Raw genomic sequence first — 12,441 nt, 5'->3', positions numbered from 1 at the left:
GACGGGATTTTGTATGAAAATCTCTAACTACAAAGGCGGAATCAGGGACAAACTAACTCCTAACACTAGTGGCTCAGATTTCGTGCTAATCATTAATCAGCTTTAATAAATCATTTTGATTGCATTAAATAACTGCAATGCTATTTTGCTAAACAAGTCACTTGCTACCAAAGATTTCAGATACTAGCATTCCAATGCTTGCTAGTTTTACAAGTGGCTATTTGTTATAGCAAGCTTGCTAATAAACCCCGGACAGTTTAGCGATCGACGCGGTCATTAAACTCTTGAAAGCTTGTTTTGACTAATTTGGAACAGGTGAAATATTTAAGTGTGAAGTAACAAATGCTGGGGGGCACGGTGGCTTAGTGGTTAGCACGTTCGCCTCACACCTCCAGGGTCGGGGTTCGATTCCCGCCTCCGCCTTGTGTGTGTGGAGTTTGCATGTTCTCCCCGTGCCTCGGGGGTTTCCTCCGGGTACTCCGGTTTCCTCCCCCAGTCCAAAGACATGCATGGTAGGTTGATTGGCATCTCTGGAAAATTGTCCATAGTGAGTGAATGAGAGTGTGTGTGTGTGCCCTGTGATGGGTTGGCACTCTGTCCAGGGTGTATCCTGCCTTGATGCACGACGACGCCTGAGATAGGCACAGGCTCCCCGTGACCCGAGGTAGTTCGGATAAGCGGTAGAAAATGAGTGAGTGAGAGAGTAACAAATGCTACTTTACTCAAATGGGTTTTTTTTCCCTGTCCGATCTGAACATGCCGTCCTTTTCAGTGACAGTGACGTCCCTCTAAAGTGCCGCACCGATGCAAAGGTTCTTTTTTTATCGATTCCTTCAGCCAAGCACTGAGATGAACTCAGATCAGATCAGCAGCGGTATAAACGGATAAGCTGTTTACGGATACTGGCCCGTGCTCACATGCTGCATATGAATATAGCACAAGTGTGGAATGTGAGCGAGCAACAGATGACACACACACACACACACACACACACACACACACACACAGCAGGTGCACATACAGTAACAGCATATGAGAAAAGAGAAATATCTGGCTCTCACACACCCACACACACAGCAGTGGGCAGGGAAAAGCTTCCCCATTTCCCCATTAAGACGTTTCACACTTAACGCAGGCTATAACTGTAACACAGCGATGCTCAGAGTCTGCTGTAAAACAGCCACAGAACCCAAGCAGAAAGACAAAGAGAAGAAGGAAGTTGGGGTTAAGAAGGAGGGCGATAAACACGAGATACTTGTTTCTCTTTTTCATTCGGAGGAGAATAAATGTACAAAAAGCACGAAGAGAGAGTTCATATAAGGAGAAGAAATGACAAAATCAAGAAAGAAAGAAAGAAAGAAAGAAAGAAAGAAAGAAAGAAAGAAGAGAGAGTTCATATAAGGAGAAGAAATGACAAAAGAAAGAAAGAAAGAAAGAAAGAAAGAAAGAAAGAAAGAAAGAAGAGAGAGTTCATATAAGGAGAAAAATGACAAAAGAAAGAAAGAAAGAAAGAAAGAAAGAAAGAAAGAAAGAAAGAAAGAAAGAAAGAAAGAAAAAGAAAGAAAGAAAGAAAGAAAGAAGAGAGAGTTCATATAACGAGCATAAATGACGAAAGAAAGAAAGAAAGAAAGAAAGAAAGAAAGAAAGAAAGAAAGAAAGAAAGAAAAGAGTTCACATAACGAGCAGAAATGTCAAAAGAAAGAAAGAAAGAAAGAAAGAAAGAAAGAAAGAAAGAGAGAGCTCATATACACTGCTATAATTGATAAATTAGTAATAATATATTTTCGCAGCTATATTAAATTGACATGTATTAAAGTTTAAGCCCCTCATATACAGTGTGGGTAAATCAGAAGTAAAGTCCTCCCTGTAATCTCTACCCTACAGAGGTCCTAATTAATGTTTAGTGTTACATCGGTCTGCAGTTTGGATTCAGAAAGAAGTAAATGGGTGTGTCGAAGATTGTGCACGTGATGAACCCCTTTTTATCAACCGGCTGATGCACGAGGATCACGAGGAAAGACCGATTTAACATGCAGCTGGAGTTCCATCACACGGACCAAAACAGTGTGATCTCCATGAGCTGAAAACAGAGCTAGAAGATAAAGCGAGAGATTATTACTTCAGCGCCCTCTGCCCCTTATCTGTCTCACCTGCCTGGTATGAGAGAGAGAGAGAGAGAGAGAGAGAGAGAGAGATAGACAGAGAGAGAGAGAGAGACAGATAGACAGAGAGAGAGAGAGAGAGAGACAGAGAGACAGAGAGAGAGAGAGAGAGACAGATAGACAGAGAGAGACAGATAGACAGAAAGAGAGAGGGACAGAGAGACAGAGAGAGAGAGAGAGAGCACCAGAACCTGTGAGATGTTCCAGAGATGGACTGCGTGAGATCAAGAAAGAGAGAGAGAGAGATGACGAAAGCCTGTGAGATGTCCCAGAGATGGACTGCATGAGAGCAAGAGAGCGAAAGAAAGAAAATGAGAGAACGGAGAGCTCCAGCTGGAGTGAGCTTTTCGGAGCTCAGGGCAGAAAGTGGCTCCGTTCCAGCAGAATCAAAGAGAGCTTTTCTTCCCATTGAGGCGCCCGGGCACGGAGGTCACCCCGCCTTTTCTGCTCCGCTGTGGGGGGAGAAACCAATAAGCCAGTTCTGTGAGAGACATCAGCTTATTGCCGTGTAGGCCATCTTGTCCAGCTTTGATGGAATAAAAGAGAAAAAGAGGAAGCGGAGATGGCCTCGTGCTTGGTTGAGCTGTGCCGTGTAAACATGTGGACGGACTGTGAACTCGAGATAAGCTCAGGAATAAATATACAGTGTTCTCTGCTCGAACCCGGGACGCCATGTGCGCTGCTGAGTGAACCGTGTTACAGATCAGATGATTTAAACGGAGACAAGTTAACCCTGTTCGACCAGAACGATGGAATTTCACACCGTCAATGACTCAAATGTACTGAAGTACTGAACTGTGTAACGTACTGATCTGTCATCTACAATCAGGAAGCTTGTCCTCTTGCTTAGTGTTCTGTTTATTTTATAGATAAAAAAGATGAGAGACCAGAAATCAGAGCTCTCACGTTTCCATTTCGAAGTGTTAGAACTTAACTGTTTCAGTTAGAACTGAAACAGAACATGGTCTTACTTCCTTCATATGTATGTGAACGCTAAGTGGATAAACTGTTGGTCTGAATGATTGGAAGGTTGGAAAGTTCAAATCACAGAACCTCCACGCTGCCACTGATGGGCCCATGAGCATGGCTCTCAACTGCTCAGTTGTATAAATAGGAAAAAAAATAGAAACTAGATTTATAAAGTTCGTCGCAACAAACTTTGATGTTGGCTTTGACGATGCAAGTATTCGCAAAGGCTGGTGCTTTTTGGAGGCGAGTGGACTTAGGGGTCAGTGTTACTTTTGGAAGCAAGTAGACAGAAAGCTAGGGTGCCAAAACATTTGGAAGTAAGTGGAGACGAGCATGTGACGTCATCCAAATACTCTTGAGGAAGTTCCCCACATTGGGCTGAGTGTTTTGATATGTCACATGTCCATGTTGTGCTAATTATTTTTTTTCATGTGACATCGTGTGATGTGACCAGAATACACGTGAGGAAGTTCCTCTCATTGTTCTGAGTGTTTTGATATGTCACATGTCCATGTTGTAAAACAGTTTTTTCATTTTGCATATATTGGGGGCGTGGCTGTGGGACAACCAGAAGGCCAGTCGTTACACCAATTTTACACCAATTCAGAGTATCACCCTAAAGGAGCTGGCCGAGTTTGGTGTAGATAATTCGAAAGCTTGCCGAGTTATAAACCTCCAAAGTTTATAATGGGAGTCTATGGGAAAAAAGGCCAACTTGAGACCCGGTACCGGAAGTACCGGTACTCGGATCGCTTAGAAAATTAATAGCAACAAACCTCAGACCAGCGTCTACAACATATCCGAATTTGGTGCATGTGGCTCGAAAGCCCAAGGAGGAGTTACTCTTGATAAATTTTTGTCTAAGCTTAAATAGAAAAACAGAATGTTGGCTTCTACAAATCCAACATAATAACTCTGGATAAGGGTTACTGCTAAATGCCAAAATCATCCAGAGTGTCCAGAGTGACTTACAACTGAGCAACTGAGGGTTAAGGGCCTTGCTCAGGGGCCCAGCAGTGGCAGCTTGGTGGACCTGGGGTTCAAACCCATGACCTTCCGATCAGTAGCCCAACACCTTAACCACCACTGAGCTACCACATCCCTTAAAGTCTTAAAGTGAATAAGATTATCCCTCGCTTGCAATAACAGCATCAAGCCTATGTGGTCAAAGTCAATGCTGACATCATCGATTGCATCCTCAATAAAGATTAGTGTGAATGTTCCAGAAGGAGCCATGCGATCCACAGCCTTGACACTATCACTACCATGCTGCACAGATGATGCTTGTATGCTTTGGATTCTTCTTTCTTCACACATTTGGCTTTTCTATCGCTTTGCTATCGCTGTAGCTATACACGACCTCTACACACGTATCCAAGTCTCAGTGTAAGTCTTAAAGGGTTAATGATATGGGAATAAAATAAAAACCAGAATAAGCATATCATTAGCCACATGAGATACATGCAATCCTCTGTAATAAAGAAGGTCGAGAAGATGAAGCTCGGGATTCGCCTGGGGTTTGAACCCTGGCAGTGTAATGAATCCAATTAATCTGATTCTGAAGGCAAAATGTAAATGTGTAGCAGAGAAACAGAAAAAAGTGCAATAGTGTTCATCGTCTTGGGGAACGTACACATAACGGGTTCATGCAGTGTATCGCATCAGCAAAATCTAGATTGTGTGTAAATCTGAGCATCGTTTCAAAATGTCACAAAACCTTATCGTGTGCGTGATCCGACTCCTGGGACAACCGGAAGCGCTGTTTTCTTTCCGTCTGCTAGGCCACACCCCCAAAAGTCTCAACATAGAGCTCCTATTGGACGTCTATAGAGATTCTGACTGTACTCTTTAACAGCACTGTTTACATTCGTTTATTTATCTTCAATAAGAGATTTATCAGGATCTGGAGTCTATCCTGGGAATACCAAGCACGACACACACACACACACACACACACACACACACCCTTTTTCACACCCTCATTCATGTACTCGATCACACTCTCTGTCTCACACACACATATTCTCTCACCCTCTCTCTCACTCTATCACCCTCTTTCGCACACTTTCTCACCCTCTCTCTCACTCTCTCACCTTCTTTCTTACACTTTCTCACCCTCTAACTCACCCTCTAACTCACTCTCTCACCCTCTCTCACACTTTCTCACCCTCTAACTCACTCTCTCACCCTCTCTCACACTTTCTCACCCTCTAACTCACTCTCTCACCCTCTCTCACACTTTCTCACCCTCTAACTCATTCTCACCCTCTCTCACACTTTCTCACCCTCTAATTCACTCTCTCACCCTCACTCACACTTTCTCACCCTCTAACTCACTCTCTCACCCTTTCTCACACTTTCTCACCATCTTTCACACCATGTTTCTCACCCTCTTTTACACTTTTATTCATGCCATTGATTAGCCAGTTCATCTAACAGCAAGATTTTTGGGAAGAAACCAAGACTGAAGCCTGAGCTCAGGACAGAAATGGGGTGATATCATCTGCACTGCAATAATTAGGGCATTTGTTTTAATTTCCATGAGACTTCTTTCAGCTTTGTAGCTGTTTTGTACTGTTCTTCCATCATAATTAACAATATCGGAATTTGATTTGTTTCAAAACAGGACATTTCTTTTTCTTTCACTAAAACAGAACAAATATGTGAAAATTTGTGCAAAAAGCAAGTAGGACGTTAAACAGGTCAGGGCCGCTCCTGAGTACGTGTGTAGAAAACGTTGGCGCCTTCGTCTACTAAAAGTACGCTTGAAATGGAAAAATAGACTCGGAGACACAGAGAGAGAGAAAAAAACAGAGAGAGATCGTTAAATGATCCACAAGGTCAGAATGAATCATCAACATCAGCACCAGAAGCCTAGCATGCATTGACACACAAACACACACACAACATACAGTACACACACTCAGTATCCAGTGTATAGAGAGAAGGAAAACAACTGAGAAATGATCAGAAGTTAGTTTAATTACAAGAACCGTTCACTTTCTTTCAGTCTCCTTCCTCAGCAGCAAGATTAATCCAGGTTTAGGCCGATTAACACGCTGATATTTGTGTTCTTCGTTTTTCTCCGGCAGAGAGACTCTAAATGTCACGGAAGCAGCTGATTTAAATTCACAGCTCTCTTCGCTCGCACCGGAAAGATAATATCATCTTCTCCTCGCTCAAAGCCGATAGACATCACAAATCCAAATTACAGCCCGAGCGGCTTGGCTTTTCACACAGGCAATTAGCCGAGACTACAAGGGCAAAGGATCAGGACCTGGAGCCATCATACACACATGGATAGATGGATAGATAGATAGAACTTTATTGCCATTGCATAGTACAGGTTCACAGCAACGAAATACAGTTTAGCATCTACCAGAAGTGAAAGAGTAGCAATTGTGCAAATTAAAAGTGCAGATAAATATATAAACATATGTAAAGCATGTAATATTATATTATATATATACGTATATATATATATATATATATATATATATATATATATATATATATATATATATATATATATATATATAGATGCAGACACTGTTACACTGTTGTAAAGGAACAACAAGTACAGTAGAAGGTTATAAGGTTATGGCATTAGAAAATAAACAAGTCCACTAAATATATGAATATGAATGTGAAATATTAGGCAGAATGTACAGTAAGGTGTATATAGATAAATAAAACAGATGTAGATGTATGTAAGGTGTGTACAGTATGTGTAGAGAATGAGGAGTATTAAAAAACAATATCTATTATTTACATTGTATGTATAATTGTACAGAAGTTATATAGTGGATTTTTTACAGTGATCTAACGGTGTAGTGTAGTGTAGAGTTCAGTAGTGTGATGGTGGATGGAAAAAAAGCTGAACCTGCTCGTTCATCATCATCTCCATCCTCCTCTTCATCATCATCATTATTATTATAATTATTATTATTATTATTATTATATTATAATAATTATATTATATTATATTATAGTTTGATTAATATACTGGGAAAGCAAAAATTATTTTATTATTACTATTTTAATATCATCTTCTGATAATAATAATAATAATAATAATAAGAAGAAGAAGAAGAAGAAGAAGAAGAAGAAGAATTTAATTTAATTAAATTCTTCTTCTTCTTCTTCTTCTTCTTCTTCTTCTTATTATTATTATTATTATTATTATTATTGTTGTTGTTGTTGTTATTATTAAGTCTTTAATTTTCTTATTTTTTTCACCTGAAAATACAGGAAGTAGTACACAGCTAAACAGGACTTTCACAAACGCATAGCTTTCACACAGAATTCTGTTCAAATAAATATATAAAAATAATTAAACAATAAATATAATTAAAATATTTGTTAAATTAATAAGAAAGAAATGTAATAAAAAAAATCACAAATTAATAAATAATAAATATACTAAAAATAAGTCATAAATAAATAAGCCATAAATATAATAAAAATCAAAACAAATACAAAAATATAAACAAGTCTTTTAAAATGTATAAATTTCTAAATTTCTAAATTCTAAAACAATTAATACCAATATATTTCACATATGGTCTTAATATTTATTATATATATATATATATATATATCCACTGATCCACTGGTGTTTTTTTGCACTGATACTGACCCCATATCAGTCCTGTCTATCAGAGCAGCATCACATTGAGTATTTAGTTCACAAGATAATCAAAATAACACTTGTTATATCATGAGTTCAGATTTCTGCTTTCTCATCTCTTTAAAAGCGTGCACTTTATTTCCCTCTGTACGCTTCACCTTTCTCCAAAATCACTCACACTCTCATTAGAAACACTTCAATCAAGCACCATTCAGGGTTCTTCACTTCACTGAGTCCACCTTAAAGCCCGAGAGCTACCGAGAGGAACCCAGAGAACCCAATCACCACTTTACTGTAAACACCTGCTTTTCCATTAGAAAGACAAGTGACAGTGCAGTGTTCATGTTACAGTGCAATGTTCATGTTACAGTGCAGTGTTCACGTGACAGTGTATTCTCGTTACAGTGCAGTATTCACGTGACAGTGCAGTATTCACGTGACAGTGCACTGTTCAAGTTACAGTGCACTGTTCAGTTTACAGTGTAGTGTTCAAGTAACAGTGCAGTGTTCAGTTTACAGTGCAGTGTTCAAGTAACTGTGCAGTGTTCACGTGACAGTGCAGTGTTCACGTGACAGTGCAGTGTTCACGTGACAGTGCAGTGTTCAATTTCAGTGAAGTGTTTACGTGACAGTGCAGTGTTTACGTGACAGTGCAGTGTTCACGTGACAGTGCAGTGTTCACGTGACAGTGCAGTGTTCAATTAACAGTGCAGTGTTCAGTTTCAGTGAAGTGTTCAAGTTACAGTGCAGTGTTCAATTAACAGTGTAGTGTTCAAGTGACAATGCGGTGTTCAGTTTACAGTGCAGTGTTCAAGTGACAGTGCAGTGTTCAGTTTACAGTGCAGTGTTCAGTTTACAGTGCAGTGTTCAAGTGACAGTGCAGTGTTCAGTTTACAGTGCGGTGTTCAAGTGACAGTGTAGTGTTCAGTTTACAGTGCAGTGTTCAGTTTACAGTGCAGTGTTCAAGTGACAGTGAAGTGTTCAGTTTACAGTGCAGTGTTCAGTTTACAGTGTAGTGTTCAAATTAAAGTGCAGGGTTCAAGTTACAGTGTAGTGTTAAATGTACAGTGTAGTGTTCAAGTGCTCACAGCTTTGTAAAAGGTTGTGAAGGCGCTACAGAGAACCTTTAAGTGTGTATGTGTGTGGGAGTGAGAGAGAGAGAGAGAGAGAGAGAGAGAGAGAGAGAGAGAGAGAGAGAGAGAGAGAGAGAGAGAGAGAGAAAACGCAAGCATTGTAAGTAATAAATGTATTCAATTGTACATATCATCATCTTCCAATCTCTGTCTTTCTCTCTCTCTCTCTCTCTCTCTCTCTCTCACACACACACACACACACACACACATTCCCACTAATAACGTTCTCTCTCCTGGGTGTCGAGTGTGTGATTTATATTTTATCACTATATTTTATGAACACACGCCTGTACTACTTTTATCTACCTTTAAGATTTCCTGACACTTTCATCTTGTCCCTAAACGTGACCAATCCAAACTAATCCACTTCCTGTCACTCCAGGATTGACCCAGTTTACAGACTGTTCCATTCAACAGGAAGCAGTTCAGGAAAAATGTCTTTAATAAAACTGTCATGGACTGAGATTAATAACGGCAAACCATTTGTTTCCTGTTAATGTGTCGCTCATTACATTCATTCAAAATAAATAAATATTGCAAATATTAAAGCTTGCCAAGGAAAGGAAGCAGGAATAAAATCTTGAAAAGAAAAAAAAACATTGTTTTTATTTTATTGTTTGTTTGTTTTTTTAATATTAAAATTTAATATTATAATAGATTTTTTTCAACAAAGACTAAATGTCATGACAGATAATAGAAACTAAAATTTAAAAAAAAGTTAATTACTGAAAGAATCTCCAAGAAAAAACATATACCTGAGGAACAGCTTATAAATAAATAAATAAATAAAAAAATGTTTTTTTTTAAATAAATAAGATGCATGATTCACATATACGAAGCATATATTATACATCTATACAGAATCACTCCACCTCTTGTATTCTATCGTGTGTGTGGGGTGTGTGTGTGTGTGTGTGTGTGTGTGTGTGTGTGTGTGTGTGTGTGTGTGTGTGTGTGTGTGTGTGTGTGTGTGTGTGAGAAATCCTGAGAGCATCTCCGGTTCTTACTACCACCATGTGGAGATCCAGGCCACTGAAACATTCATAACATTACTACTGACAAGAGTGAAAAAAATAAACACACTCTAGCAAGCTGAAGGAAAAGAAAATATATTATTTTAAAACGAGTCTCATAAACTTTTATCTAATCCTTTAGATCATAAAGCATAAACAGCATCTTTTCTTCACCGCACAACAACACAGACGCAGACCAATAAAGAAAAAGCAAACCAGAGGGTGTCAGAATCCAAGCTATTAAAGATGATCAGACTGTAACACTGCCCTTTACTGCCCACTTCACTGAACTGCACCAGATCTTCTCCAGAGAGCCACGGATATGAGGAGACAATGCACAGAGAACAGGACAAAAACTAATCACACACACACACACACAAGCTGATATTTACAGCTTTATATAAAATGATTTAGTCTTCTTTAATTACACATGAGCTATCTATGGGTTTCCCATCTACACACACACACAGAGCCCTTAAATGAAGTGCACTGGATGCCATAACTGAACCCGATAACTTCACACAGGCAAACACACACACACACACACACACACACACACACACAAACACAAACACATAAACTTTTAGACATACTCAGGGGAAAGAACAGTGACTAAAATGCAGCTTTAGTGAACAAACATCCGCCACCACGAATATGGAGAACATGGGGAATGTAGTGTACCTAAAACTAATTTATGAGACAAAAGGACCATATGGAGGAAGACAGTCCTACCTTATAGAGCGTATTTATGTCTTGTGTACCGGAAAAAAATAAGGACACATATGGTATTGATTTTATATATAAAACTATGAATATAATTTGATTTAATGGTTTTATTTTAAAGAGATTCTTTTCTCTTAATAGTCATAAAGTGTCCTGTGAGTAAATCAGGAGGAAAAATGAAAAAAAAGGAGAAAAAATACAAAAAAATAAATTGTTGTAATGATATAATTTGAATTACTACCGTTATAAATAATAATAATAATAATAATAATAATAATAATAATAATAATAATAATAATAATAATAGACGCATGGTTATTATAAAAAATACACATTATTTTGAACAATAAAACAATAAAAGAGAGAGAGAGAGAGAGAGAGAGAGAGAGAGAAGCTGCGCATGGAGAGGTTGCCAGATTGTAGTTCGTGCATTAATCCCAAGTTCACTCTAAATTCATTAGAAATTGAACTCAAATTGAATTCAAATTCGATTCACGATGTTCGACTGATATCCGACATTCTTTGTGTATCTATATACCGTGCGTTATAAACGTTAATGGCGCTTCATGTGAAATGATTCACATTCATTTTTTTCTCTAATTTTGATTTATAATCACGTGAAGAGGGAGATATGTGTTAATGGTGGATAATGTCTATAGATGTCTACAGATGTGATAAGAGAAAAACTGATTCATTGATAAATGTGTGAATTGATGGACTGCGTTATGAAGCCCGAGTACAGATCCTGTGCTGATGATTTATTCCCCAGTCCACATTCATGTGAGGGAATCCCAAATCCAATCCAGGACATGAATAGAAATTAAATCGTAAACAAAAACAATGCGTAAAAACCCAGCTCCGGATTTGGCAACCCATGCGCTCACCTTGCTGTGAGTTGGTCCCTCGCAGCGGCGCCGCGGTGATCAGCAAAGCCAGGCAGCAGAGAGCAGAGGGAGGAAACATGGCTCACTTCGGCACAGAAGCAAAAAAACACACAGCAACTCCCATCAAAGCTCCGGATAAAAGCTCCTCATAAATCCGCTCCCATGTCCGACAGCCGCGGTGCGTCCGCGCGTAAAACACTTCAACTGGCGCTGCAGGGTATTTCTTTCTGCCCCCAGCGCAAATCAGCAGCACGTCGCTCGAGCAGATGCCAAAGTTCAGAGTGTGTGTGTGTGTGTGTGTGTGTGTGTGTGTGTGTGTGTGTGTGAGAGAGAGAGACGGTGAAGCGCTTTGGTCAGGATGGTGCTCCTGCTGCTGTTAATGCTTCATGCCATTACTCTCTGTCTCTCTCTCTCTCTGTCTCTCTCTCTCTCTCTCTGTCTCTCTGTCTCTCTGTCTCTCTCTGTCTTTCTCTCTCTCTGTGTCTCTCTCTCTCTGTGTGTCTCTTTCTCGCTGTCTCTGTCTCTGACACGCGTGTGTATGAGTGCGCGCGTGTGTATATGTGTAGTCAGACTTCTCTACGTAGCGACGCCACAAACCCGACAAGACACGCCCACCTGCTTGAGCAGAACCACCCACTACACCCGGGATTGGTCCAAAGTGAGGGTGATTACGTGAAAGCCCCGCCCTCTAGCGTTCTCATTGGTTGACGGTGCGGTCCGAGTGCACCTGTTTCACTGTATACAAGATTCAAGTGCGCACTAAAACTTTCAAAATAGATAGATAGATAGATGGATGCATGGATGGATGGATCAGTCCCCCTTGTGCCACCAAACAGCTTTAACCCATTGAGGACTCCATGGACTCCACAGGACCTCTGAAGGTGTGCTGTGGAATCTGGCACCAAGACATCAGCAGCAGATCTTTTA

General features: G+C 39.7%; 1 protein-coding gene across 2 annotated transcripts in view; it reads right to left on the bottom strand.

The window, feature by feature from the left end:
• The window catches only part of LOC132850488 (receptor tyrosine-protein kinase erbB-4-like), a 396,243-nt gene extending 384,207 nt beyond the window's left edge, over nt 1-12,036 (bottom strand). Inside the window, exon 1 of one of the 2 annotated variants that reach the window (XM_060877116.1) lies at nt 11,515-12,036. In XM_060877116.1, coding sequence (XP_060733099.1) covers nt 11,515-11,593 — 79 coding nt within the window. In that variant the 5' untranslated portion in view covers nt 11,594-12,036. The remainder of the gene's footprint in view (nt 1-11,514) is intronic. The other variant, XM_060877115.1, reaches the window with a different exon arrangement.
• Nucleotides 12,037-12,441: the final 405 nt, after the last annotated feature.

The sequence above is a fragment of the Tachysurus vachellii genome, chromosome 8 (genome assembly GCF_030014155.1).
Source record: "Tachysurus vachellii isolate PV-2020 chromosome 8, HZAU_Pvac_v1, whole genome shotgun sequence".
In the NCBI taxonomy this organism is placed as follows: Eukaryota; Metazoa; Chordata; class Actinopteri; order Siluriformes; family Bagridae; genus Tachysurus; species Tachysurus vachellii.
The sequence above is the reverse complement of the archived record's forward strand: the minus strand, read 5'-3'. Positions and strand labels throughout refer to the sequence as shown.